The sequence below is a fragment of the Carya illinoinensis genome, chromosome 2, assembly GCF_018687715.1.
Source record: "Carya illinoinensis cultivar Pawnee chromosome 2, C.illinoinensisPawnee_v1, whole genome shotgun sequence".
NCBI classification, from domain to species: Eukaryota; Viridiplantae; Streptophyta; class Magnoliopsida; order Fagales; family Juglandaceae; genus Carya; species Carya illinoinensis.
Window position 1 is genome coordinate 2,818,779 of NC_056753.1, and position 24,265 is coordinate 2,843,043.

At 35.5% G+C, this 24,265-nt stretch overlaps 2 protein-coding genes across 9 annotated transcripts; both read left to right on the forward strand.

Annotated features, from left to right (window-relative positions):
- Positions 1-1,722: 1,722 nt before the first annotated feature.
- LOC122296907 (splicing factor U2af large subunit B-like) lies at positions 1,723-12,016 on the forward strand. 8 transcript variants are annotated; one of them, XM_043106706.1, is made up of 13 exons: positions 1,724-2,020; positions 4,566-4,849; positions 4,975-5,088; positions 8,488-8,570; positions 9,202-9,275; positions 9,377-9,424; positions 9,516-9,575; positions 9,706-9,766; positions 9,873-9,985; positions 10,096-10,542; positions 10,659-10,794; positions 11,069-11,136; positions 11,521-12,016. In XM_043106706.1, the coding sequence occupies exons 1-13, from the start codon at positions 1,892-1,894 to the stop codon at positions 11,656-11,658; spliced, it is 1,755 nt and encodes a 584-aa protein (XP_042962640.1). In that variant the 5' UTR covers positions 1,724-1,891; the 3' UTR covers positions 11,659-12,016. The 8 variants fall into 8 exon arrangements, with proteins under 8 accessions (XP_042962655.1, XP_042962640.1, XP_042962646.1 ...); XM_043106712.1 differs by having other exon boundaries at positions 9,380-9,424; XM_043106708.1 differs by having other exon boundaries at positions 9,205-9,275.
- A 4,278-nt stretch (positions 12,017-16,294) lies between these two features.
- LOC122296944 (splicing factor 3B subunit 4-like) lies at positions 16,295-23,621 on the forward strand. The gene is made up of 9 exons (XM_043106742.1): positions 16,295-16,508; positions 16,723-16,771; positions 17,482-17,570; positions 17,682-17,738; positions 17,920-17,982; positions 18,062-18,127; positions 22,275-22,361; positions 22,730-22,823; positions 22,914-23,621. The coding sequence occupies exons 1-9, from the start codon at positions 16,404-16,406 to the stop codon at positions 23,432-23,434; spliced, it is 1,131 nt and encodes a 376-aa protein (XP_042962676.1). The 5' UTR covers positions 16,295-16,403; the 3' UTR covers positions 23,435-23,621.
- Positions 23,622-24,265: the final 644 nt, after the last annotated feature.

Here is a 24,265-nt window from a genome sequence, read left to right on the forward strand (position 1 = left end):
CTATTTGTGTTGTGAAACTAAAATTAGATGGTAGAGAACGAGTTATTATTATTGTTGTTGTTGTAAGAGAGTTTTATCGAATTAAAGACTCAAAATTTAGCTAGGAATACAAAAAGGAGAATTATTTTGAGAGCAAAAGACAGAGAATTCGGCCAAGAACTTTAGGGAATAGAAATATAAAAATTTGAGTGAAATTCCTTTTTTTTTTTTTGTTTTTGCTTGATATATTTGGAGACAGGGGTTCGAAAGCATGACCTTCGTTTTGGAGGTTAAGAGGTTATGCTAATTAAGTCAAATGACAGAATTGTGTAGGGTAGAGCAGTTGAAGGGTGGCAATAGGCTTCGTTGGGCGCCGTCGACGAGACAGTTGAGATAGTTAGGGTTGGCTTTACAATGATCAACAAAGTCTGATCATAATATTTGGACGTGGGAAAAAAGCAATCCAACAAATTCTTTCCATGCATCGAGAGCAAGTAAATCATTTTAGGTCCACTAAGATTATTAGACATTTGGTAACAAGATTCTTCAAATTTTTTGCTTTTCTTTTTTCCTTTATGCTTCTTCAACCCAAACTTCTTCCTCTACCTTCAATTTTCTGTCACTACTAAAAATTGTGCCATATAGATTGTGTGTTATTTTTTAAAATCTATTTATTTATTTAATGTTGAAGAAGTAATGATAGACTTATAGCTTATTTACAACCCTTTTATAATTAATAAATGTGATTGTACTATCCTATTAAAAAAATATTTTTTAATTTGAATATTTCAATTATACATGATTATCTGAAAATTATAAAAGAATCATAGCATTATTGTCATTTATTTTAAGTTCAAGGTTAATTGTAAAATTAATATCTGGGTTTCTACGTTTTTATATTCAATATCTCAATTTTTAATTTTTACAAAATTGATATCTAAATTTCACAACACTTTGATTAGATACCTCTATTGGTTTACAAGAGGTCACGTAACAGTATTGGATTGATTGATATATGATTGACTGATATAAGATATTAATATTGTGCATATTTTAAAGTTTAGATATAAATTATCCCTTTCAAAAAACAAAAAAAAAAAGAATATAAACTATCAATATTGTGCACATTTTAGAGCAGGTGCGGATTTGGAAATGGAATAAGATGGTTTTAGATGAAAGATGAACGTTGAATAAAATATGGTTAGAATATTATTTTTTAATATTATTATTATTTTGAGATTTGTAAAATTAAATTATTTATTATATTTTTGTGTAAGAATTTAAAAAAAATATAATGATAAGATGAGAACTGAGAAGAAATAAAATGAAACTTTTTTCTAATCAAAACTAGACCGTATAATTTTTTTTAAAAAAATGTGAAGACAAGCTTTTTTTTTTTTTTTTTTTTTCCAACAGTGAAGATTCAAGTTCATAAAAACTCGCATATAGATTTTGAAATGGAAAATTGGAAATGCTGGGATCCCAGTGGGAGATCCGCTGGAGCTTCACACTCCAATTTTTTTATTAGTTTTTTTTTTTCTCAGTAATTAAGAAAATATTATTTAATAATATTATAAATTTTATATTTTTAAAAATATTTAATAAAAAATAATAATTAAAAAAAAAGGGCCAAAAAAAAAAAAAAAAGCAGCCTAGCGTGTGAGGGAGCCCCAGCGGTGGGCGTAGCACGTCCCTTTTGAAATTAACGGAAACGAGTTTAACTGATGTGTTCAGTCAGCTGCGTGCCAGGTATAAATTACGTATTGGGAAGCCCCATCGAGCCCTAGAATTTTCAGCGCTGCCTAGACTTCACTCGTCTGAAATTCCGCGGACTAAATTTCCCAAGAAACACACGAATCAACACAGAGAGCACGCGCTTAGGGATTGAGAGAGCGAGTAAAAGAAAGCGGAGATGTCTGATTACGAAGGAAGATACGAAGGCAACGGAGAAGGCGCAGACAACTATGGCGGTGGCTCCTCTCCTCAAACTCGCGGTGGCAGCCATGGGGGTCCCGACGATAATAGCGACTCCAGGTCTAAGGTATACTTTACACTTGGATTTTAGTGCCTATGTATGAGACTTTGTGAAGAAGCGTGGCTGGGTGTGAATCTTAGGGTTTTAGGCTGAATCTAGGGTTTATTGATGATGCAGCTCATTTAAAGTTGAATTTTTGGGTTCTGGCTGGAAGTGAGAAATTGAACGTGTGTTTAGAGTTTTGAATTCATTTCAAATTGTTCGTTGTTGACGAACTATTGGTTCACTACTTCAAATTTTAGAGTTTTGCAATGACATTACAAGTTTTTCTGAAACCTGCTGGGTTGCCTTTTGGGTTCTGTACACGGTGAGCTTATGTAGGTTAACTCATTAGAGTCTTGTACAAAACGGTAGATTCATTATGGGGAAGTAATATAATGATAAACTTGTAGAAGATGTGATGGTTTGGTTTTTGATGAATTTTTGGGGTTTGCTATTTTTTTTTTTTTAATAGATGGAGTATTCTAATCTGAAGTGTACCATTTATGGGTTTTGGAACTTTAATATTAAAATTTTGTGTTATTTCCATTGCACAAGATCATTTTAGATTGTTGCGGTTTTGGATGAGTTTGAAAGAGAGATGTTCTTGTCTTAGAGTTTGCAAGAGAGATGTTCTTGTCTTAGGTTACTAGATTTTGGAGGAACACTTGTTTTTCAATTAGAAGAAAATTGTGAGTTCAGGGTCTGATTGAAATTTTCAGCTTTGTTCATTGCATTAGGTCTTGGGGTACAATTAATGGTTCAGGGAATTAGCTTTGTTCCTTGTTGATATTACTTAAGTCGTGTTATTGACTGGAAGGTATAATTATTGCCTATTCCTTATTCAGAGCTGGTCAAAGTGCACTTAAGCATGAAGCTCTAAGCACCAAGATCAAAGCACTTCATTTAACAAAGGCAAAGCTGTAAAACCCCCGGATTGTATATAGAATGGGGAGGAGGTGAATAGGATACCATATTGCAGGGGAAAGAGGTTTTTGTCCTTTATAATGAAATTTCCATTAGAAGCGGCTCGTATATGTTCTGCAGAAGCCTTTGGAATCTCAGCCAATCAGACCTTGCTTTTGCAAGTGTCCATTCACTTGAATTGATCTCCTTTCTAAAGGACTTCAATTGTATCATGAAATAGTTCTTTTGGAGCATGGGCTCAGTTGCCGCTTGGGCCTTTCTTGAGCTGTTACAAATGGCATCAAAGCCAATCCCAACCAGAGGTGTGGGATTTGAGTTGTGTCACCAATGATGAAGTGGTCCATCAAGGACATCGGGAATTTAGGGGGGAGATTTTGACACCCTCGGTTTGTATATAAAAATGGGAGGTGGTGAATGAGATCCCATATTGCTTGGGAAGGAGTTGTATTTCCCCTTTATAATACGTTCTAGGGGACTTCAGTTATAACATTGGCTAGTCTTTGTGGAGTATGGGCTCCATATGTGGTTTTGGACATTCCTTCGGTCATTACAGAAGTTCACTTTATAGTGCTTTTTTTGTGAGCTTAAAGTTCAGAAAAACACACTTTTGTAAATGTTTTTGAAGAAAATAGAAAATATCAGTTCGAGGTCCAGAAAATGATGTCAACAAATACTCTTTAAGTATTCAGTTGATATTGAAGATTATATAAATGGTTACTTGGGCTTTTGCCTATTCTTATGATCAATAAAATCTTGTTTGCCGGTCAAAAAAAAAAAAAAACAGAGAGAGAGAGAGAGAGAGAAGAGAAAGAGAGAGAGAGAGAGATCATATAAATGGCACTAGATGTATATGCTTTAAGTATTTAGTTGATATTGTAGAAAATATAAATGGCGCTAGATGTATGTGCTTTGAACTTGATATAATAGTCCAAGTTGGCTCTCTAGATGGATTGATATCTGATTGCTTATGTTAGCATAGAATTCAATACTACAATTCTTGACCTTTTTTGGTTATTGCCTTTTTGGCATAATTTTGATTTCAACCTTGTACTTTATCATAGATGTGTATATTTAGTAAAACACAAGAATTATATAATATGCTGTTTAAGTTTTATGTAATTAGTTTATTACTTGATTCTCATGTTGCATAAAACTATAATAAATTGAGGTAATAGAATAAACGTATTACCACTTGCATTTTAAATCTTTTTTATGCTAAGGGATTTTTGTTATTATACATTATTTTTAAAAATGCATCCTTTACTTCAATCAAGAGCACGCTTGCACTTTACGCCTAGGCTCTAATGGCATTTGCGCTCAAGTGCATGCAGCTCTTTCACCAATACTGGTTTTAATTTGTGTAGATGCTTTTACATGTACACTTGTTTTCTTTTTGGAGGCAGTGCGGCATACATTGATGGTCATCTATTGTGTCTCGTGGGTCCTCCTGCTGACCAGTAACTAAAGCACTTTAAGATATATTTGTGATTAATTTTAATGCATAAACTTAAAGATGCTGTTTTCACATATTTGTTGAGTACATATTGGCTCGTTAAACTCTCTTAATTACAGAAGTGATCTGCTATTTTGTTTCTTGTTATACTTTACTTGATGGAAATTGCTAATATAACTCAATACTTTGCAGCATGGTTCTCGTGATTATGAAAGAGCATCTTCTAAAAGTAGGGAGGACAAAGAAAAGGGGCGTGATAAGGAGAGGGACATGGATAGAGACCGTGATCGGGAGAGGGTCAAAAGCAGTGATAGAGAGAGAAGCAAGGACCGAGACAGGGATAGGGAAAGGGATAGAGATCGTGACCGGGATCGTCATCATAGAGATCGCCATAGGGATCGGGATCGTAGTGAAAGAAGGGAACGAGGTAGGGATAGAGATGATGATGATTATTATCGAAGTCGGGACTATGAAAGGTAATTAAATGAAACGGTGTATTTTGACATATTTCTCTTGTACCCTATGAAGATTTGAGGGACCAATTTACTTTTATCCTGTTTTGGTTCTTGAGGTGTTGATATCTTGCTTGATTTATTGGCAGACGAAGGGATCATGACAAAGATAGAGAGGATAGGCACAGGCGTAGGTCTCGCTCCCGTTCAGGGGTTAGATCTGAGCGCAGATCTAGGTCACGATCTCGCTCTCGCTCAAAGAGGTAGGGTGTGTTTGGTTAAGAGAAACTTTGAGAATATTTGAGAATTTCTTTGTGACATATCATTTATTGGGTTTTGTGAAAGTAGATAGGAAATTTTGAATAATCTTTTTGAAATATGTTTTGTATTGGGGTTTGTGGAAGTGGAGTGTATAGACCAAATTTGACGCAATAAATGCAGTGGAATAGACAAAACACAGATCTGCTTCATGCAAATGAAGCAACTCTTCTGTAAATCCTAACAATCTTACTCTAAGATCACAAGGGATAGGGAAAAGTCTCTCAAACAGTATTTTCATAATCAAATCTGAATAGCAATAATCAAGAACCTCTTAAAATGACCTTAGACGGATCTGCTTGGTGTGGTGATCGCACTCTTGATAGGGCTGCTCTCTATAGTATTGCAGTTAACAGGGATGCTTCTGTGGTGGATCTAATTGCATTTTCTCATGTTTCTCACCAGTGGAATGTCCTATTTAATAGGGATATTCATGATTGGGAATTGCATATCGTTTCAGAATTTTTCAGATTGATATACTCAACAGGAAGTATAACAGCACAGGGGGATAGGACTCAGTGGAGGTCCAATGGCAGCAAGAACTTTAGAGTTGAGGCGTATTACAAAATATTGGCATTGCTAGGTAATGCCTTCCTGTGGAAAAGTATTTGGTTGTCTCGCATGCTTCCAAAGTAGCTTTTTTCATATGGACTGTTGCTCTTGGGAATATTTTGACCACAGACAACTTAAGGAAGAGGGGGCTCCTTGTGATGGATTGGTGCTATTTGTGCAAAAAAATGGAGAATCAGTGGATCGCATATTATTGCATTGTGAGGTGACGAGTGCTGTGGGATGAGATCTTTAGAAGAGTTGATGTCGCTTGCCGCTTGGGTAATGTCATTGAGGGTGGTTGATTTACTTGCTTGTTGGAAGGAGATTCAAGGCTGTCCCCAAGTGGCGGTAGCATGGAAGATGATTTTGTTGTGCATTATGTGGTGTACTTGGTCGGAAAGGAATGCACGGTGCTTTGAAGATAGGGAGTGCACAATGACAGGGCTTCAGAATTTTTTCGTACACGCATTATTGCTTTGGTTTTCTGCCATTGTGTTGAATGGAAACAATGTTCATGACTTCTTATCCTTAATTTAGTGATTCTAGAATGTATTTAGGTGTTATTTTGTATACCTCCTGTATACACGGGCTATGCCTATTTCATTCGTATCAATACCTCTTACTTATCAAGGAAAAAAAATGACCTTAGACTTATTCATAAAAATAAAAAATAAAAATAAAAATAAAAAAAAACGACCTTAGACTTATTCATAAAAAAAAAAAAAAAAAAATTGACCTTAGACTTGCCTTTATAAGACTTACAATGGAAGACTTTAAAATAAGATAAAGCACTAAAGTTAACACAGAAAACTGTAGATAAATCTTAATCTATTTAAAATCAATCTCTTAATAACATTATTTCGTCCATGTAAGCAATAATTATCTCAAATACTCATTACAATTCTAGGATCAACGTCTTAACTAATCTTGGGGATGCACAGGCCCTTGATAAGGAGTTTTTGTATTAAAATTTATTTTGTTGAAAATTTATTTTGAAATTGTTTTGGTGTAAACATGTTTGAATTGAAAGTTAAAAAATTTTGAGAAAAATCTCAGGAAGTCATTGTTGCTAACCTTGCCTTAGGGGGAAGGAACTTGAGGTATTGCCGAGACTTGGTGATGTGTCTGGGTTTGCTGCCAATCCCGAACTTCAAATGTTGAGCATGGCCCCACTACCCATGGTGGAGAGAACTAATTTCTTGGTACCTCTTTAGGCACCTCGTGGGTTAACACATTGCTCGGAACAAGGTAGTTATAATAACAATGATGCTGTTGAGGTGTGGAATTTGTGTGCAGGAGATGGCGTTGATGAAATGATGGGGATGTCTTCTATGTTGCCTTGTGAGGAGGAATATTTAGGGCCCAGTGTACAGTTTGGAGTTGAGTCTGGGAAAGATGTCCCCCTGATGTCTCTTCCACCGATCAACGATATAGCTGGTTCATCATCGGATTGGATCCTGCAAAAGGTTAATGAGATACAACAGTGTATGGGGATTACATGTGGAGGATCTGAGGACCAATTCATATAACTACTCAATGCAATTGAGGCGGGTCACTTGGAACAAAATCAAGTTCTAAGAAGACCAGGGAGTTAAAGTGTACTTGGGCAATCAACTATGAAGCTAAGGCAGGTAGTCCAAGTTGAGGGAGGACTAGAGGGAGTGGGACTGTAGGACCAATTGTATTATGCAGCCCAAGATTTAACTTGGAATGTCCAGGGTTAAGATATATTTCTTGTAGGATTGTTGGAGTTTTTGGAGTTGCCAATACGTAGGATGGTCCCATTTAGCTTTTAAGGGAGCTTCGGGTGGAGTATTAGTTATGTGGGATACAAGGGTGGTGAGGAGAGAGTTGAGGAGAGTTTTGGGGAATTTACAGTGGTTTGCTTTTTCAAAAAAAGGTGGTAGATGATTTTGAGTGGGCCTTTGCCAGAGATTATGGTCCAAACCTGGATTGGTGGGACATGCCCTGGTGCATTGGTGGTGGCTTCAACCTTACCCGTTTCCCAAGTGAGAGATCAGGGAAAGCGAGTGTTTGTCCCAAGCAAGAGGTTGGAGGATCATTCACTTGGTCATCCAATTGGGCTTGGTCTAGATTGGATAGGTTTCTAATTTATCCCTCTTGGGCTTTGTTTAGATCATTTTCCTATCATGGGCTTAATGTTCACGATTTCCTTATGTCTATTTTTGCTCCCTAGCTAGGTGCTTTCTCTTGTATACGTCCAGTCTACTTGGCTATGCCTATTGATATTAATAACTTTTTACTTATAAAAAAATAAAGTTTTAACCTCTTGGGGATTATAACTGTAAAATAGTGTGGTAAACTTTTTGTCCACCATTAGCTGATAGGTTCTGACTTTTGTAAATTCATCGCCTTTATTGAACATATTAATCTATTTGGTTTGTTATAAGTTGTAGACTCCATTATTGAGTTGTACTGTGGTGGGTATGATAATGGAATGCATATTTCTGTAAGTTGCATGAATTATAGTGATATTGTGTTGCTGAGGTCATGAACGTTACTTAAATGTCATTCGGGTATAAGTTACACAAGATATTATGCTGCATATTGTTTCAGATTTTTTTTTTTTTTTATGCATCTATATATATATATATATATTTTTGTGGTGGTGTTGTTCTGCATTAGGTTGATGTGGCCATTCTATTTCTCTGTCATGTTTCTTCTTTTGTGGTTTGCCCATGTTTCGATTATGTATTCGAATACCGAGTGCTTAAAAGAATGTGTCACTTGTCTATACCTCTTCTTGGTATACTAACAGTATTTACTTGCAGCAAAAGGATTAGTGGTTTTGATATGGCACCTCCTGCTTCTGCATTGTTACCTGGTGCTGCTGCTGCTGTTGCTGCTGCAGCAGGTAAATGCACCCTCTTATGTATTTAAGAATGATATAATTTTCTTAACTGCCCTTTTTCTTTTTTGGATATAGTGTGGAAAGTTCCTATCAAATTGCATGGTGTAATTTGGTAAGCGATACTTTTGTTCTTTCATTTGCACATACAGCTTTCCAGGATGTGGTCTCTAAATGGACTGTACTTCTTCTTCTGTTTACTTGGTGAAATAATTCTGGAATTTGAACTGAGAGATGTTTCTGTTTTTTGTTGTGTTTGGTGTTTGTTTGTTTTGTTTCTATGTCCTATCTTTTGTTGTAAGAAGGCAATGTTGGGCTAGTTGCCCCACTGAGCTGACAATGGGCGTGAGCCGACTTCTGTAGCTTTTATGTACAAGGAGGAAACAATGCACCGGTTTGATGGGTCTTGTTCGTCTTCAACCAGGAACTATTGCCTGTTTTGGTAGTCTTACAAATATTACCTCCATAATTTGTACATAATGTATTCCTTTCATCTCCTTTGATAAATATTATTTAAGGAGGTTAAGATGTGCTTAATTAACGTGCTCTTGTGGAAAATGGTGATAAGAGTCGAGTTACGTTGAAGTACAGTAAGATGTTATGTTACTGTTTCGTTCTTAGTAGTAAAATCTATGTGCAGGTCAGATTCCTGGGACTAGCCCGACCATTCCTGGAATGTTTCCAAACATGTTTCCTTTAGCAACTGGTCAGGTATGATCTTCTGTGTGTGAGCATGTGTGCGCGTCCAGTGCAAATGATATCCATGAGAGTGCATAATTGTCATTAATCACTTGCCCTTGGTTTGCATGCAGCAGTTTGGAGCTCTTCCTGTCATGCCAGTTCAGGCAATGACTCAACAGGTAAGTTAATTTGGCACTTAGTATTTCTTTAGAGTATATAAGAATGTCTGGATCCTGTTAACATGAAATGGGATCTGCTATGTGGTTTCAGGCAACAAGGCATGCTCGGAGGGTGTATGTTGGTGGCCTTTCTCCAACAGCAAATGAACAGGTTCATCCATCTCATTGACTTTTTCATTGTTCCTTCTACCTTTGATCTCTTCCTTCCTCCCCCTTCTCCCACAAAAAATAAAATAAAATAACACACAGTGATTATAATGATCTCACATGTTCATCTGCAGTCTGTTGCTACATTTTTCAGTCATGTCATGGCTGCAATTGGAGGAAACACTGCTGGTCCAGGTATGTTGGTGTTTGATATCAGTTTGCCTTCATAAATTACCTGCCTTTTTAATTGTGTAGTTTCTTAAACAACTCTCTCTCTCACACCCTGCCTCTGTTTGTGCAGGAGATGCTGTTGTCAATGTGTACATAAACCATGAAAAGAAGTTTGCTTTTGTAGAGATGAGATCTGTTGAGGAGGCTAGTAATGCAATGGCTTTAGATGGGATTATTTTTGAGGTGTATATTCGAGTTTTATTATGATCAACCTCTGTTTCTGTCTACCCTTGATAAATTCAGTCAGAACATGACATGGCATTGACCTCTTTCATTCATTATACTTTTTCCAGGGTGCACCTGTTAAGGTGAGGAGACCTAGTGACTACAACCCATCTCTTGCTGCAACTCTTGGTCCGAGCCAGCCCAATCCTAATCTGAACCTATCTGCCGTTGGGTTAACTCCAGGATCTGCTGGTGGGCTTGAGGGTCCTGACCGCATATTTGTCGGCGGGCTTCCCTATTACTTCACAGAGACCCAGATCAGGGAGTTGCTAGAGACTTTTGGGCCACTTCGGGGTTTTGACCTTGTGAAAGACAGAGAAACAGGAAATTCAAAAGGCTATGCATTTTGTGTTTACCAAGATCTTTCGGTTACAGACATAGCTTGTGCAGCTCTGAATGGAATTAAAATGGGTGATAAAACTCTCACTGTTAGGCGTGCTAACCAGGGCGCCAACCAACCCAAGCCCGAGCAGGAGAACGTATTATTGCATGCTCAGCAGCAGATTGCATTGCAGGTGAACTCATTGATTTTTTATTGTAGAGCTTGTCACAGTATTGCTGCTAATGTCAAGCGACTAATATCTGTGTATCACTGTATATGTTTTAATATTATATGCCCTCTGTTCTGCAGAAGCTCATGTTACAACCTGGTGCAGTGGCAACAAAGGTTGTGTGTCTAACTCAGGTGGTTTCTCCTGATGAACTCAAAGATGACGATGATTATCAGGACATTTTGGAAGACATGAGAGAAGAATGTGGAAAATTCGGTAAGACCTTTGTCTGATTAGTGATTACAAGCTGACACACACTTCATATTTTGTCATTTTTACTTGCTAAGATTCTTGCGTATGTATTAATTTTGTCTGTGCTATATCTTTTTGTTTTACAGCTTTTTTGTAGTCCCACATTCTGCTTTAAAGAATCAGGCCTAACATGCACAGACAGAGGCCTCCATAACCTTCTTCCATGTTCACCGAAGAATGTTTCTTTGTATATTATTGATAAATCTTATGCATTTTGAATTTTTAATGTGATTTGCAGGTACACTGGCAAATCTCGTCATCCCACGCCCAACACCAAATGGTGAACCATCACCTGGAGTTGGGAAGGTTTGTATGATTTTCTTATTTCCATCTAGTTTCCTGAAGTTGAATATTTACTTCAATGATGCTTGGTAATTTTAATATGCGAGTCCTTTCAGGCAAATTCCTGGCCTTACCTTTCTCCCACGCCTACCTATTAAGTTGTGGGAAAGTGATGTGACTTGAGGAAACTTAAGCCAAGATGAATCTCTAATGTGAGAAAGATGAATAAGATTACTTTGTTGGAAGGAAAACAAGCATTTATAATGGAAATGTTGGTGTGCCTTTGAGGCATGCATATGCCCTTAAATTCTGTTGTTTGGAAACCAAAGACTCGTCCAGTGCCTTAACTAAAACTTTTTAATTTGCTGGGATTCAAAATTGCTGAAAACAATTCTCTGTTAATGCCAGGTCTTTCTGGAGTATGCAGACATTGATGGTGCGGCAAAAGCTCGTTCCGGGTTGAATGGACGAAAATTTGGTGGGAATCAAGTTGTGGCCGTCTTTTATCCAGAGAACAAGTTTGCCCAGGGGGACTATGAAGGCTAGTAGTATGGTCTTAAAGAGTCTTCTAACTATTGTTGCCCTTGTACGACTTCATGATTATGCTCAATACTCGCTGGGGCACTTCATGTTGATGGATATGGAACATATTGCAGCCTATGGTGTGCCCTTTTCTACCCCTTTAATTTTTGCTGTTAAGTTAGGGTTGCAACAGATTTAATATGATACTAAATTAGTTTAGCTTGCTTTGTCGATATTCAGTGGCACAATTAGCAAAATACAATTTGGGTTGTATTTTTTGTAGTTCTTGGTACTATTTTGTTGTCTTTGTTGAGTAGTGGTATAAACTATAAATCACAATCCCATCGTTATAAACCACCTCCCCCCTCCCCACTTTTTCCGATGTGGTAGTGTATTTTTCCACAAGAGTTGATGCTAAGGGAGGGTTATTAGGTACCGGCACGTTCATTTTTATTTTATTTTTTGACAGAATGGAGGAATGGTGATGTAGTTTTTCAGTTTTTGAGATTATGATTGATTTTTAACAAAAGTTAAATACCACTTGGCTATGTTTGTTTTAACAAAAATATTTAAGATTTATTATTTATTTATCTTTTAATAAAATCGAACATCTTTACCTCTGTACCTTTTGATTTCAACTTATTTTTATTTGAATTTTTCAACCTTTTTATCTAATTATTGCATAAATACAAAAATCAATATAAGTTTTATAAATTCCAAAGCCAAAACATTCTTAAAAGTTATATTCAAATTAAAAAAATTGGAATAAAAATATCATTTGATTTGATATTGATTATAAAATATTAATTTTCTCTCCATCTTCAAACTCTAAAAAAATATCCAAAATTCTTAAATTATTTAGTTTATGCGCCTTGTGGTCCTTTATTTGAAAAAGTTATGTTATATATATATATATATCTTTTATATATAAAAAGTCTCTATAAAATGGAAATTGTTGTTTTAACTGTTTTTATTTTCTTTGTTAAACGCAAATCAACAATATGGATTGGGAAATGCTGTTAAAGTTAACGGAAATGGAGGTAGTGAAAATATCCATGAGGACGCTCTTCACCGGTGAGAGAATATTGTGCAACCACGTCTTCCCTCTTTGGACTCCATCAAAGAATCGTGCTTCACCGGAAGTCGTCGCCAAAAGCAAGATATCTCTCGAGAAAATTTTCAGGTGCTCGACATGTACATCGTGATCTTCGAAAACTAGCCTGAGATTGAGTTCATATTCTCTTTTGAATCAACTTCCAGCGTCCGATCTCAAGCCATCACCTCACTTATCTATCTTGGTAGGGGTGGCAATATGTTATACGACCCGTTAATCCAATACGAACACGACACGATAATAGCGGGTTAGGGTTTGATCTTAACGTGTTTAGGTCAAAACAGGTTGACCCGTTAAGACACGATTGCTTAATGGGTAGATAACGGATCAACCCGTTTTGACACGTTATAACCCATTATGACACATTAAGAAAGTTAAAGTTACAATTATACCCTTATAACTAAAAGTAAACTTGTTAGAATTTCAATTTCGATATTTTTCTTATCTAGATTGTAATTTTGGACTTGTAGTTAGTTTTATAATTTTTGTAGATATTGTAATTTTAACATTTATATAAAATTTTATTAAATTTAATTAAGTCAAACAGGTTAATTTCGAGCATATTCAACCTATTTATAAAAACAGTTTGAAACGGGTCGTATTGTGTCGTGTTAACTTATTTCGTAATATTTACTAATGGGTCAAAACGGGTTGACGCGACACGACACGTTATGTTAATTGGTCATGTTATGATTTGAGATTTTGACATGATAAACTTAACGGATCAGGTTATGATTAACCTATATAGTATAATATATATATTTTGACACGACCCGTTAATACGATTTGACACCCATATGTCTTGGTGAGTCGGTACGCGCAATGCTATCGAATTTCGAATCAGCGATCCAAAAGGACTCGTCCAAATTGCTAGTCTGCGACGGCGGATTTCACCCTGTGATGCTCTACGTGATGAATTAACTCTCACTCCTTGCCGATTACAGTAACATCGTAGGCAACATTTTTGCCGACTGGCCTCAGCCTGCGAAATCCTCATTACTGGAATCTTAACAGAAGATCACGTCTATCTCTTGTTTACGTTCTTCTTCTTCTTCTTCTTCTGCTACTGCTCCACCCGTTCAACGTCAAGATGACGCGTAGCGGAATCCTGAAACTTTTAGTCCCTCTCATCCTTCTCGCTCTCTTTCCACAATGATAGCTTACTATTTAGTACAATTACTATTTAATTTTTTTTAAAATTTTTTTATTTAATAATTATGAAAATAACTATTAGTGAATCATTAAAAAAAGGAGATGTATCAATAAAAAAATTATTAATTTTATGTGAATTTTAAATTTACTCAATATTTTCAAAAATCATGTAAGAAAGTTTGCTCATTGAATACTGCAATTATAATTTATGGTATCACTACATCGTTCATTCTTTCTTTTCACGTATAATTGTACCATGCTTAATTTTTAACAGTAATTATGTAGTTATATAGCGTATACATCATCTATTTATTATTAAGAAAAATGTTTGGATGTCCTGAAAATATGTTTCTATTAAAATAATGTAAGATGAGAAAAATGCTGGATCGTTATAATAGAATTAAAATTATCTCAAACAACATTTATAAAACTATGGACGATGTTTATATATAGGACCATGCTATAACTTTGATTAGTACTCTTCTTTTATAATATATCATAGCGTGTCATTATTTATAAATTACATAAACATTACATCATTATTTAATTAACTAAAAAAATTACGTCCTTATTAATAAAAAATTAGTTTTTAACAAAAAAAATTAAATATAAACTAAATAAATGTACATTACAACTTGCTTTCACTATATACGTGCAACACACTTCATTTTAAGACTCCTTAAAGCTATAATAAAAAATTCAAAAAAAATTCAAAATACTATTTATTGGCTCCACCGTCTCCATACTCCATAACCCCTACATCATTAATGTCTTGAAGTATTAAAATATAAATTTGTAAATAATTTGAAAATGCCCAACACAAAATTGAACTCTCTATATTTGTGCTTTTGTTTTGAATTTCCAATGGGGCCTCCGATTTATTTTTAGCCTTCTTTGTAAATTCATCTTAGTCCATGATATTGAAATAATTTCATTCGTCCATAGAGTTCATGTGGATAATTTTTTGTCAATAACTTAATAGATTTTTTTTCTTATTTTTTCATGGAGGTTAGTCATATCCAATAACAAAGCATCACCATGTCTAATAATATTATGAGTTCTGTTATATATAATCCATTTTGTACTTTTATGTATTCCTTACACACTCAATTCAATTGATGTGATTGACGAAAGTAATTAGTTTATAAAATATGCAAAAACAAACTACACATAAAATTTTTATAATTTTCTTATCCAAATAAAACAATGTTAGATCATTATTAATAGATTATCTATATCCAAAATAAATTGTACTTTATAACTATTAGATAGAAAATTCACTTACAATAAATTAGACAATAGTAAAGTTTGTATCTTTTAGTTACAGTAATTAGAAAGAAAATATCAAATTTGATATCTACTGTACAAAGACCAAATCCTTATTTTATTAACTTATTTGTAACTCTCCCTCTCTCCTCTCTCACATAGATATATCTCAAAGAGTATCATTCCATGTATTTACCAGTTGTTTTAATTCATGAGCTAAATAAATTAAATATTTAAGTATTTTTTTAATTAAAATTAAATTCATCATAAAATTAAATCAATTAAAAATATCCAAATTAAATATTTTTTAGGTTAATATTATTTTATTACTATATAATGAATAAATGAATAATCTAATGTAGAGATTTGATGTGAATGGAATAGCTAAAGTTAAATTCGTCTCATATTATTTTATTATTATATAATAAAAAAATAACTATTCCAATATGAAAATTTATATAAATGAAATAATCAATATCTAAATTCATCTTACATTTATTAAAAATATCATTTACATATGCATAATCCAATTACAATGCTCTTAGAACACTCTCACATGATTATCTAAATGTAAAAAAATTTTACTTTTTAACTATTAGGATAACAAAATTGTCCACATTAGATTAGGTAAAGTGTAGCTAAATTAAATTTGATGTATATTGTAAACTATTAAATCTTTATTTTATTATTTCTTTTATAACTCTCTCAGATCTAGCTACCTCTATTAAATTATATACTAAATCTTCTGGGTTGATTTGTGCACGCTATCTTGTATCAAGTGTCTATATTTTGATGAATTATGTAGTACATGTCACTTAACCAATTAAATAAATTAGAATATAATTACTAATTAATATATAATAGGTAGAATAGTAAAATATCATAAAATTAAATAAATTAATAATTGAAAAAATTAAATATTTTTTTAATTATTAATTACTTATTTCTATATAATAAATAAATATATAATTTAATGTGAGAATTTGGTGTGTATAATAAAAAATAAATTTATCTTAAATTAATTTATTATCATATAAAAAAATAATTATTTCAAAGTAGAGTTTATGTGAATGAAATAGGTAAAAATAAATAGCAACGTTATTTGTGCCTTGGCCCAGCCCAATCGTATTAAGAGGAGAGAGAGAAGGGGAGAGAGAGAGAGAGAGAGAGAGAGAGAGAGGGTGGTAGTGGCAGTAGCAGCGGCAGCCGCAGGGTTTTGAGAGAGAAAAAGCTCGCAATGACGACTCGAATAGCACCTGGAGTGGGAGCCAATCTGCTGGGTCAACATTCTGCCGAGAGGAATCAAGACGCCACCGCATATGTCGGCAATCTCGACCCTCAGGTTCTCTTCCTCTCCTCAGCTTTTCTTCTTTCTCCTTTTTGTTTGGTTGCTGTTGCTCCGTATTTGCTCGAGGAAAGAGAAGGAAGTTTGGCCCGGTTAGGGTCTTTTTTTATGTTCATTCCATTTTTGGTTTTATGCAAGGGTTCAATTGTTCGTATTTTCGATTTGTTGATTCCTTGAGCCTGTTTCACTTCTTCTATTGCTACGCTTGTAGGTGTCTGAGGAGTTGCTTTGGGAGTTGTTTGTTCAATCAGGTCCTGTTGGTATGTTCCGGCCTTCCTTTTGTTTGCCTAGATAATTAGCGGTTTTTACGCTGCATGGATTTTGTATTTCGTTTAAAATTCGTAGTATAGGAACTTAGTTTAGTCAGCAAATTTGGTTTCCCGTTCATTTTTATTATTTTTTTGCTTTTGGTAAATTGTTCCCGGCGTCGTACTGTCCATACTGTCGTTTTTTGGTAAAGCTTATTTCTTCGTTTCCTATCGTCTGAGAATATATATATATATATATATATATATTTCATTTCTGTTTTCTGGTTTATATCCATAAATATTTCAATATTCTTCAGGTTCGTATGAAAGATAATCACGTTCAACGAACTGTTTTTTTTTTTTGGCAATATAGGAAAGAAAAACAGTAAGGTTTTAGAGTTGTTTATTTGCAGCGTATGTTTTGTTAGGCGAATACCTTATGGAAGCCATCCAAAGCTAATTTTTGACGCTCTCATTATTCTAATCCTCTGTAACTTTAGAGAAGAACAGATCACAAATGAGACTATTAAGATTCATTCCTGTAAATTATTGAGTTTTTTGGAGCAATCATGTTCAATAACTTTATTATCCTATGTTAAAAGTTATCATATGTTAATCTTCAACGATTAATAGTTTATTCAGTGTTAATTTTATCTGTGTTACTTCAATCCTTATCTGCTTGTAAGACTCCTCATTTATAACCTTCAGCCTTTCTGTTTCAGTGAATGTGTATGTTCCTAAGGATAGAGTGACAAATCTCCATCAAGGATATGGATTCATAGAGTTCCGAAGTGAAGAAGATGCCGATTATGTAACTATTGATCAAATACGGCGACTATGCTATCTGCAAGGTTTAACTGTTGACTTGCTTTAATAGTTCTTTACTTTGTAATAATCGTTCCGCCCCTGGATGACTATGCAGGCAATCAAGGTGCTAAACATGATTAAACTTTATGGAAAGCCTATACGTGTAAATAAGGTGTATTTTTTTTCATAGTTTTGTCTGGCAGCTTTTTGCAATTTGCTACATAAAAGTTATTTTTCATTATTGTGCTTGAAAAAGGTTTAGCGTTATCTGCCCTGTTCCTTTTGCATCTTTTTTATGTTATTTGACTATGATTGTGGTGTTTACATATTCTTTTTTCTTTGTTTTTTCCCAGGCATCCCAAGATAAAAAAAGCTTAGATGTGGGCGCAAACCTTTTCATTGGGAACCTTGACTCTGTAGGTGAAATTCTACCATATTATGCACTCACAAGCTAGCTTACTGATCTTAACTGCCATTACTTGATATTCTTCTCAGGATGTGGATGAGAAGCTTCTATATGATACTTTCAGTGCATTTGGAGTCATTGTCACGAATCCTAAGGTAAGGTTTATGGATTCCTTTTGTTGCCATCTGATGTTAAATTATTTTCTGCATTTCTTTTAAATTGTCCAGAAGTGTAGAAAAACTTGTGCTGACTGCCTATCCATTAATAAGACCATTGGTTTTCCTATTATAAAGTTGAAATCTGGAGTCATTAGTTATCTTCCAACCCATGGATTTTATATAACATCATCCATGCATAAGGCTACTATGAAATTTAGTCATGGGCAGAGCAAGGTCTTTTGTGCCGGGGTTCATGGTCCCTCCCCTTGTCTAATATGAAATGTGATATCCATCATCGTATCACCTAAAAAAGTGTAGCTAAAAGAGGTTTAATTTGCCATTTGTTTACCAATAAATTGTTACATGTAGCCATTGCTTATAGTACTTGATTATCTTCACATTCCCATGCATGAGGGTGCAATTATTCTGGTAGTATGTAATGATTTTGCTTAGCATTCCCTTTTTTGATAGGTAAACGAAATTTAATTGCTAATGGAAAAGTAGGTGTAGCACAAGTACACATGATGTATGTGAGAGAAAGTACCTAATTAAGAACTGTAAACAGCTACAGGAAAATCATGGAAACTTTATCCATTAAAATATTTTTTTTTACCAGTACTTTGCCCATTAAAATCTATAGCTAATGCCCAAAGGAACAAAATATTAATAGAGAGGCTTCCGAGTTCATCCAATGGCTGTTCATAATCTTCAAAGTTTTGGTAATTCCTTTCCGTCCAAATGCATTAAATAAACTATGGGGACCATCTTCTATGTGATTTGGGGACTACCATATAAACCACTCCAGCTTGCGAGAATTGCTTATCATTCTTGTAACTGCTGTCTCGGTTATTTTTTTGAGGGATTGTGAGATTTCTATAAAATATAGGTTTAATTGATAATCTCCTGCATGGCTTCAAGGGTCAAGGGCGGCTTAAAACTGTGCTAAATTAGCTTTTCCAGTTGACGTGGTCAGAAAAAGATAATGAATCTACAACTAATCTTTGATACACAACAATGGAAGAAGCAACAATTTTTTGCTAGCTATTGCATTTTGTTAGAATTAAATGATTAAATTTATCTCTTCCTATCAACTGGAGCTATTTAGACAAGCAATGATTTAACATCTTATCTAAGCCACCATGTTAAATCGCCACTTTTCCTAGAAGCGTAAGCTAATGGGGAGAGGTAAATTTGATAATTTAGTTTATATCCTAACATTTCCTCTCATGTGTGGGCCAGACTCTCCTTAATGAGTGCACGTACGTACGTAGACGCTTGAACCATCTCCAACCTCGAACTTAACTTGTTTCACAAAATTATCCCACCCCTTTCTAATAAATTTCCAAAGACACCATAAGTTCCCCTACTCTCCTTAGAACACCAGCCCCCTCACTCACTTCCATACTTGTAATACCCCCCATATGATAAGGATAAGTGTAGGTAGTGTATGGGATCCCACATTGCTTGGGAAGGAAAAGTTCTTGCTCTTTATAAGGTTCCAATGGAGTTCCAATTGTATCGACTATCCAAAAAAAAAATTGTATCATTGACTGGTCATTTTGGAGTATATGCCATGTGTTTTGGATATTCTATTGGGACGTTACAAATGGTATTAGAGCCTATCCCAACAAAAAATATGGGACTTGAGCCGTGCCATCCACAACAGACAAGTCCGACGAGGATGTCAGGAATTTAAGAGGTGAAGATTGTGATACCTCATTTGATAAAGATAATGGTAGATGGTGAATGAGATCTCACATTGCTTGGGAATGAGTTCTTGCTATTTATAAGGTTCTAATGGGGCTCCAATTATATCATTGACTAGTCTTTTTGGACTGTAGGCCACGTGTTTTGGACCTTCTATTGGAGCGTTACAAGTGGTATCAGAGCATATCCCAATCAGAAATATGGGACTTTAGCCGTGCCACCTATGATAGACGGGCCCAATGAGGACATCGAGAATTTAAGAGGGGTAGATTGTAATACCCCACTTATAAAAAAAAGATTGTAATACCCCATATGATAAAAATAATAGTTGGTGGTGTATGGGTGTTGTGAAATGTGCGGCAATTGCTGATAAATTGTACGGAATGATCAAAAAAAGAAAAATAGAAATTGACTAGATTTAACGTGGTTCAGCGATGTGCTTACATCCACAAGCAGAGAGCGGCGCGAATTCACTATCAGTCAATTAAGGTTATATAATGTGTATTTATACTAACTCTAGTCTTACGGATGTATTTTAGAAAATTATAAAATATCCCCCATACCGCCCCCGCACCCCAACCTAATCAATGTCCCAAGCAATCCCAAAAGGCAGATGTAGTCACTCCGCCATCTACCTAATTTCAATTTATGAGCCATATACTTCAACAATAGGAACACCTATTGCTTAAGAAGAAGAAGTTCTTGCTCTAAAGTTCCAATGGGATTCCAATTGTATCATTGACTAGTTCTTTTGGAGTATAGAGTATGTGGTTTGGGTCTTCCATTTGGGCATTACAAAATACCTCATACGATATAGATAATGGTAGATGGTGAATGAGATCTCACATTGCTTGAGAATGAGAAGTTTTTGCTATTTATAAAGTTCCAATGGGGCTTCAATTGTATCATTGACTAGTCTTTTTGGAGTATAGGCCATGTAGTTTGGGCCTTCCATTATGGCATTACAAATACTTTTAATCAATAACCTCCCTCCACATCGAATCCTCTTCCCTTTGATACCTCCACAACCATTTTCCCAACAAACGCCTTATTAAAACTACTCAAATTAAGAACCCCCAAACCTCCATTAACAATAGGAAAGCAAACTCTATTCCAACTCACTAGATGGAACTTATTTTCCTCTCTCATACCACCCTACAAAAATGCTCTAAATAACTTCTCAATACAATTTGCCACACCAACCGGTAATGGAATTAATGAAAGAAAGTAAGTGGGAAGATTGGAGATGGTACTTTTGATAAGAGTAATCCTACCCCCTTTTGATAAGTATAATTGCTTCCAATCAGCCAATCTTTTCTCAATCTTTTCTATCACCCCATCCCAAATATTCTTAGCCTTGAATGAGGCCCCCAACGGGAGACCCAGATATTTCATAGAAAGGGAAGCTACCCTACACCCCAAAAGTTCCGCCAAGCTGTTAATATTATGCACATCCCCCACCGTAACCATCTCCGACTTACCCAAATTCATCTTTAGGTCCGAGACAGCTTCAAAACATAACAATGCTGCGCTCAAAGCTTGAATCTGATCACCATCAGCATCACAAAATATAAGAGTATCTTCAGCAAAGAGTGAATGGGATATTGAAATAAAACCATTATTTGCATTTCCCAACGAAAAACTGGAAAGAAAACCCCCTTCTATCGCAGCCTCTACCATATGGCTCAAAGCCTCCATAACAATAACAAATAAAAAAGGAGATAATGGATCCCCTTGTCTCATTAGGAAGAAGTTAATTTAATTATTTAACTTATATGCAAACACTTTCTTCTGCTCATGGAAGCAACCCTCTAATCCTTAGAAAATTGGAGGGCAGTTGCTTTACCTTCTCTAACACAGTTTTGTAAATGTGTACACTGCTTTTATGATAAGAAACTACTCTTGATACCTGCTCCTTGAATGAATTTAGCTAATTGGCAATTATAGATGTATTTTGGAAGGCTAAGATACACTTAAAAGGTAGTTTGGAAAGGTTCCTTATTTCTAATTTCCAAGGAAAATACCTATAATATATTAGCCTATCCACATTGTTCCATGTTATGGGGTAAGTGGTGCGCCGCTTTCTGTTCCAATTTTGTATTCTGCAATGAGCCATGTTCTGGGTGAGTTGGATCTCTATCCTCAGTAAGGTATATATGACGATGCTTTGGTCATGCAAAACCTTAGATCTACTTTATGAGCATTTTTGCATGGTCTTCAACTGTCCATGTTGGTTTTCTTATGAGTTTATTTCTGCTTTAGCAGAACTGGATGTAACCGTTTTCCAATTCTTCCTTTCTATTTTTGTGTGCACTAGTTGTGGACTCAAACATTTGTACTGAATACATTAAAATTGTTTTACTGACTGATGTTTTCTACCTATTAAAATTTTGATGTTTCTGTTATGTGGATTCTAATCTTTAGCACTTCTCTCCAGATAATGAGAGACCCGGAATCGGGAAATTCACGTGGTTTTGGGTTTATTAGCTATGATTCTTTTGAGGCATCTGATGCTGCTATTGAGGTTTGTGTCCTTCACTGATATTTTAGCGTTCACCATATCTGCTTGAGAAACGTGAGATTTGATGATGTAGGAATTAGATGAATCATTAATCTGTTAGTCTTTCTGCTTTTTTCTCATTATTTAATATCTCAGAATTTTGAGTTCCACTTGGTCACAGCGTGATGCCAAGTCTACTTACATCAAGGAGTCCATGATACTCTTTTCAGAAATTAATTAGGGTTCTAGGATCTAATTCAATAACATTGTAAAAGGTATTATAGTAACCACTAAATTTCTTTAAACCATGAAACATAAGGGACTCCATGGCACTAGTATTTGTTTCTAATGATATATGGAGCTGATTTGGTATTGATCTTCTACGTTTACAGGCAATGAATGGTCAATATCTTTGCAACCGTCAAATTACAGTGTCTTATGCATATAAGAAGGATACTAAAGGGGAGCGTCATGGTACTCCAGCCGGTGAGCATTTTTAAGCTGCTGCTTTCTTTTTATAGGAATAATTCATGCATTCATTAAGAAAATTGATTTGCTATGTGCTGCTGTTATCAGAGAGAGTTTTGGCTGCAAGCAATCCAACTGCTCAAAAGAGCAGGCCTCACACTTTATTTGCCAGCGGACCTCCAACACTTCAGAATGTTCCTCAGGCCAATGGAACTGTGCCTCCACGCCCATTTGCAAATGGCACTGTAGCTCCAGGCCCAATTCCTGCAATCCGTCCACCACCACAAGGTGCAGCCTTCCCACCTATGCCAATGGCTGGACAACCAGTTTGGCAGGGTCACCCGCAGCATCTGGGTCAACAACTCCCACCATCTGTCATGCCACCTCAAATGCAGCAGTTCAGGCCACCTCCCCCAAATATGCCACCAGCCCCTCCACAGGTAGCTCCTGGTCCTCCAAGGCATCTCCCACCACCAATGGGAATGGGAGGCCCACCACCTATGTGGCGTCCACCCCCACCCCCACCCCTTCAGCAACATGCTGGTAGGCCCCATATGCCACAGACATCAATGCCTCCACCTCCCCCTCCACATAATCCCAATAACCCCCCTCTGCCTCCATCAAGTTGAGATCTTGAAATATCATTCTGAAAGGTTCTAATCATATAATGTCTAGGATATTTCTTGTTTGATTTATTTGTTCTGAATTAGGATAATGCAGATTGTAATGTGTACCACAATGGTTAAGAAAACAAGCATCAAACTTTGGCCGGAAGGAAATTTATTTTTAACAGTCCTTTCTTTCTTTTTTTGGTAAGTTCTCATTTCTTGCACCAGAAGTGCCTATCTTTCAAATTAACCCAAAACATCTCCAATATTCGGTAACATCTGCCTGCAATGACTTCAAATTGGCTTCTTTGTTATTATTATTATTATTATTATCTTTTAGGTTCTAATTTGAAGCGACCGATTCGGGCGTATTACCAAAATCTTCTCGTATGAAGTGAGGACGTGGAAACCTCAGTTCTCTTCAATTTGTGAAGATTTTTCTGGTCTTTAGAATCTCATGACCTGGATCAGGCTCATGGAATAGCGACTTTTTATATATGTACATTTTTTACAAACTGGGCAATGGGGAGCATGGTGGCATCCATTATTCCTTTAACACGTCTACTTGCTCTCTTGTCAACTTGGACTGACTGATTTCCTTGTACTTGAATATTGTGCACATTTTTTCCTATTCTCTCATTGAATAACAAGCAGATTTTTTCAGTGCTGGAAAATATGCACAGGACGCCCTTAATCGAACAGAGGTTTTTTTTCCCGTTGAGGGGGTATTTTTTCTGGAGAAGAGTAAATAAAGCGGAACCAGATTTTTTTATTTTATTTTCTTCCTTCACCTTACCAAATACCCAATGCCACTACTGGTTTTTTACAATTGTCTAAAAACTATTCTACTTC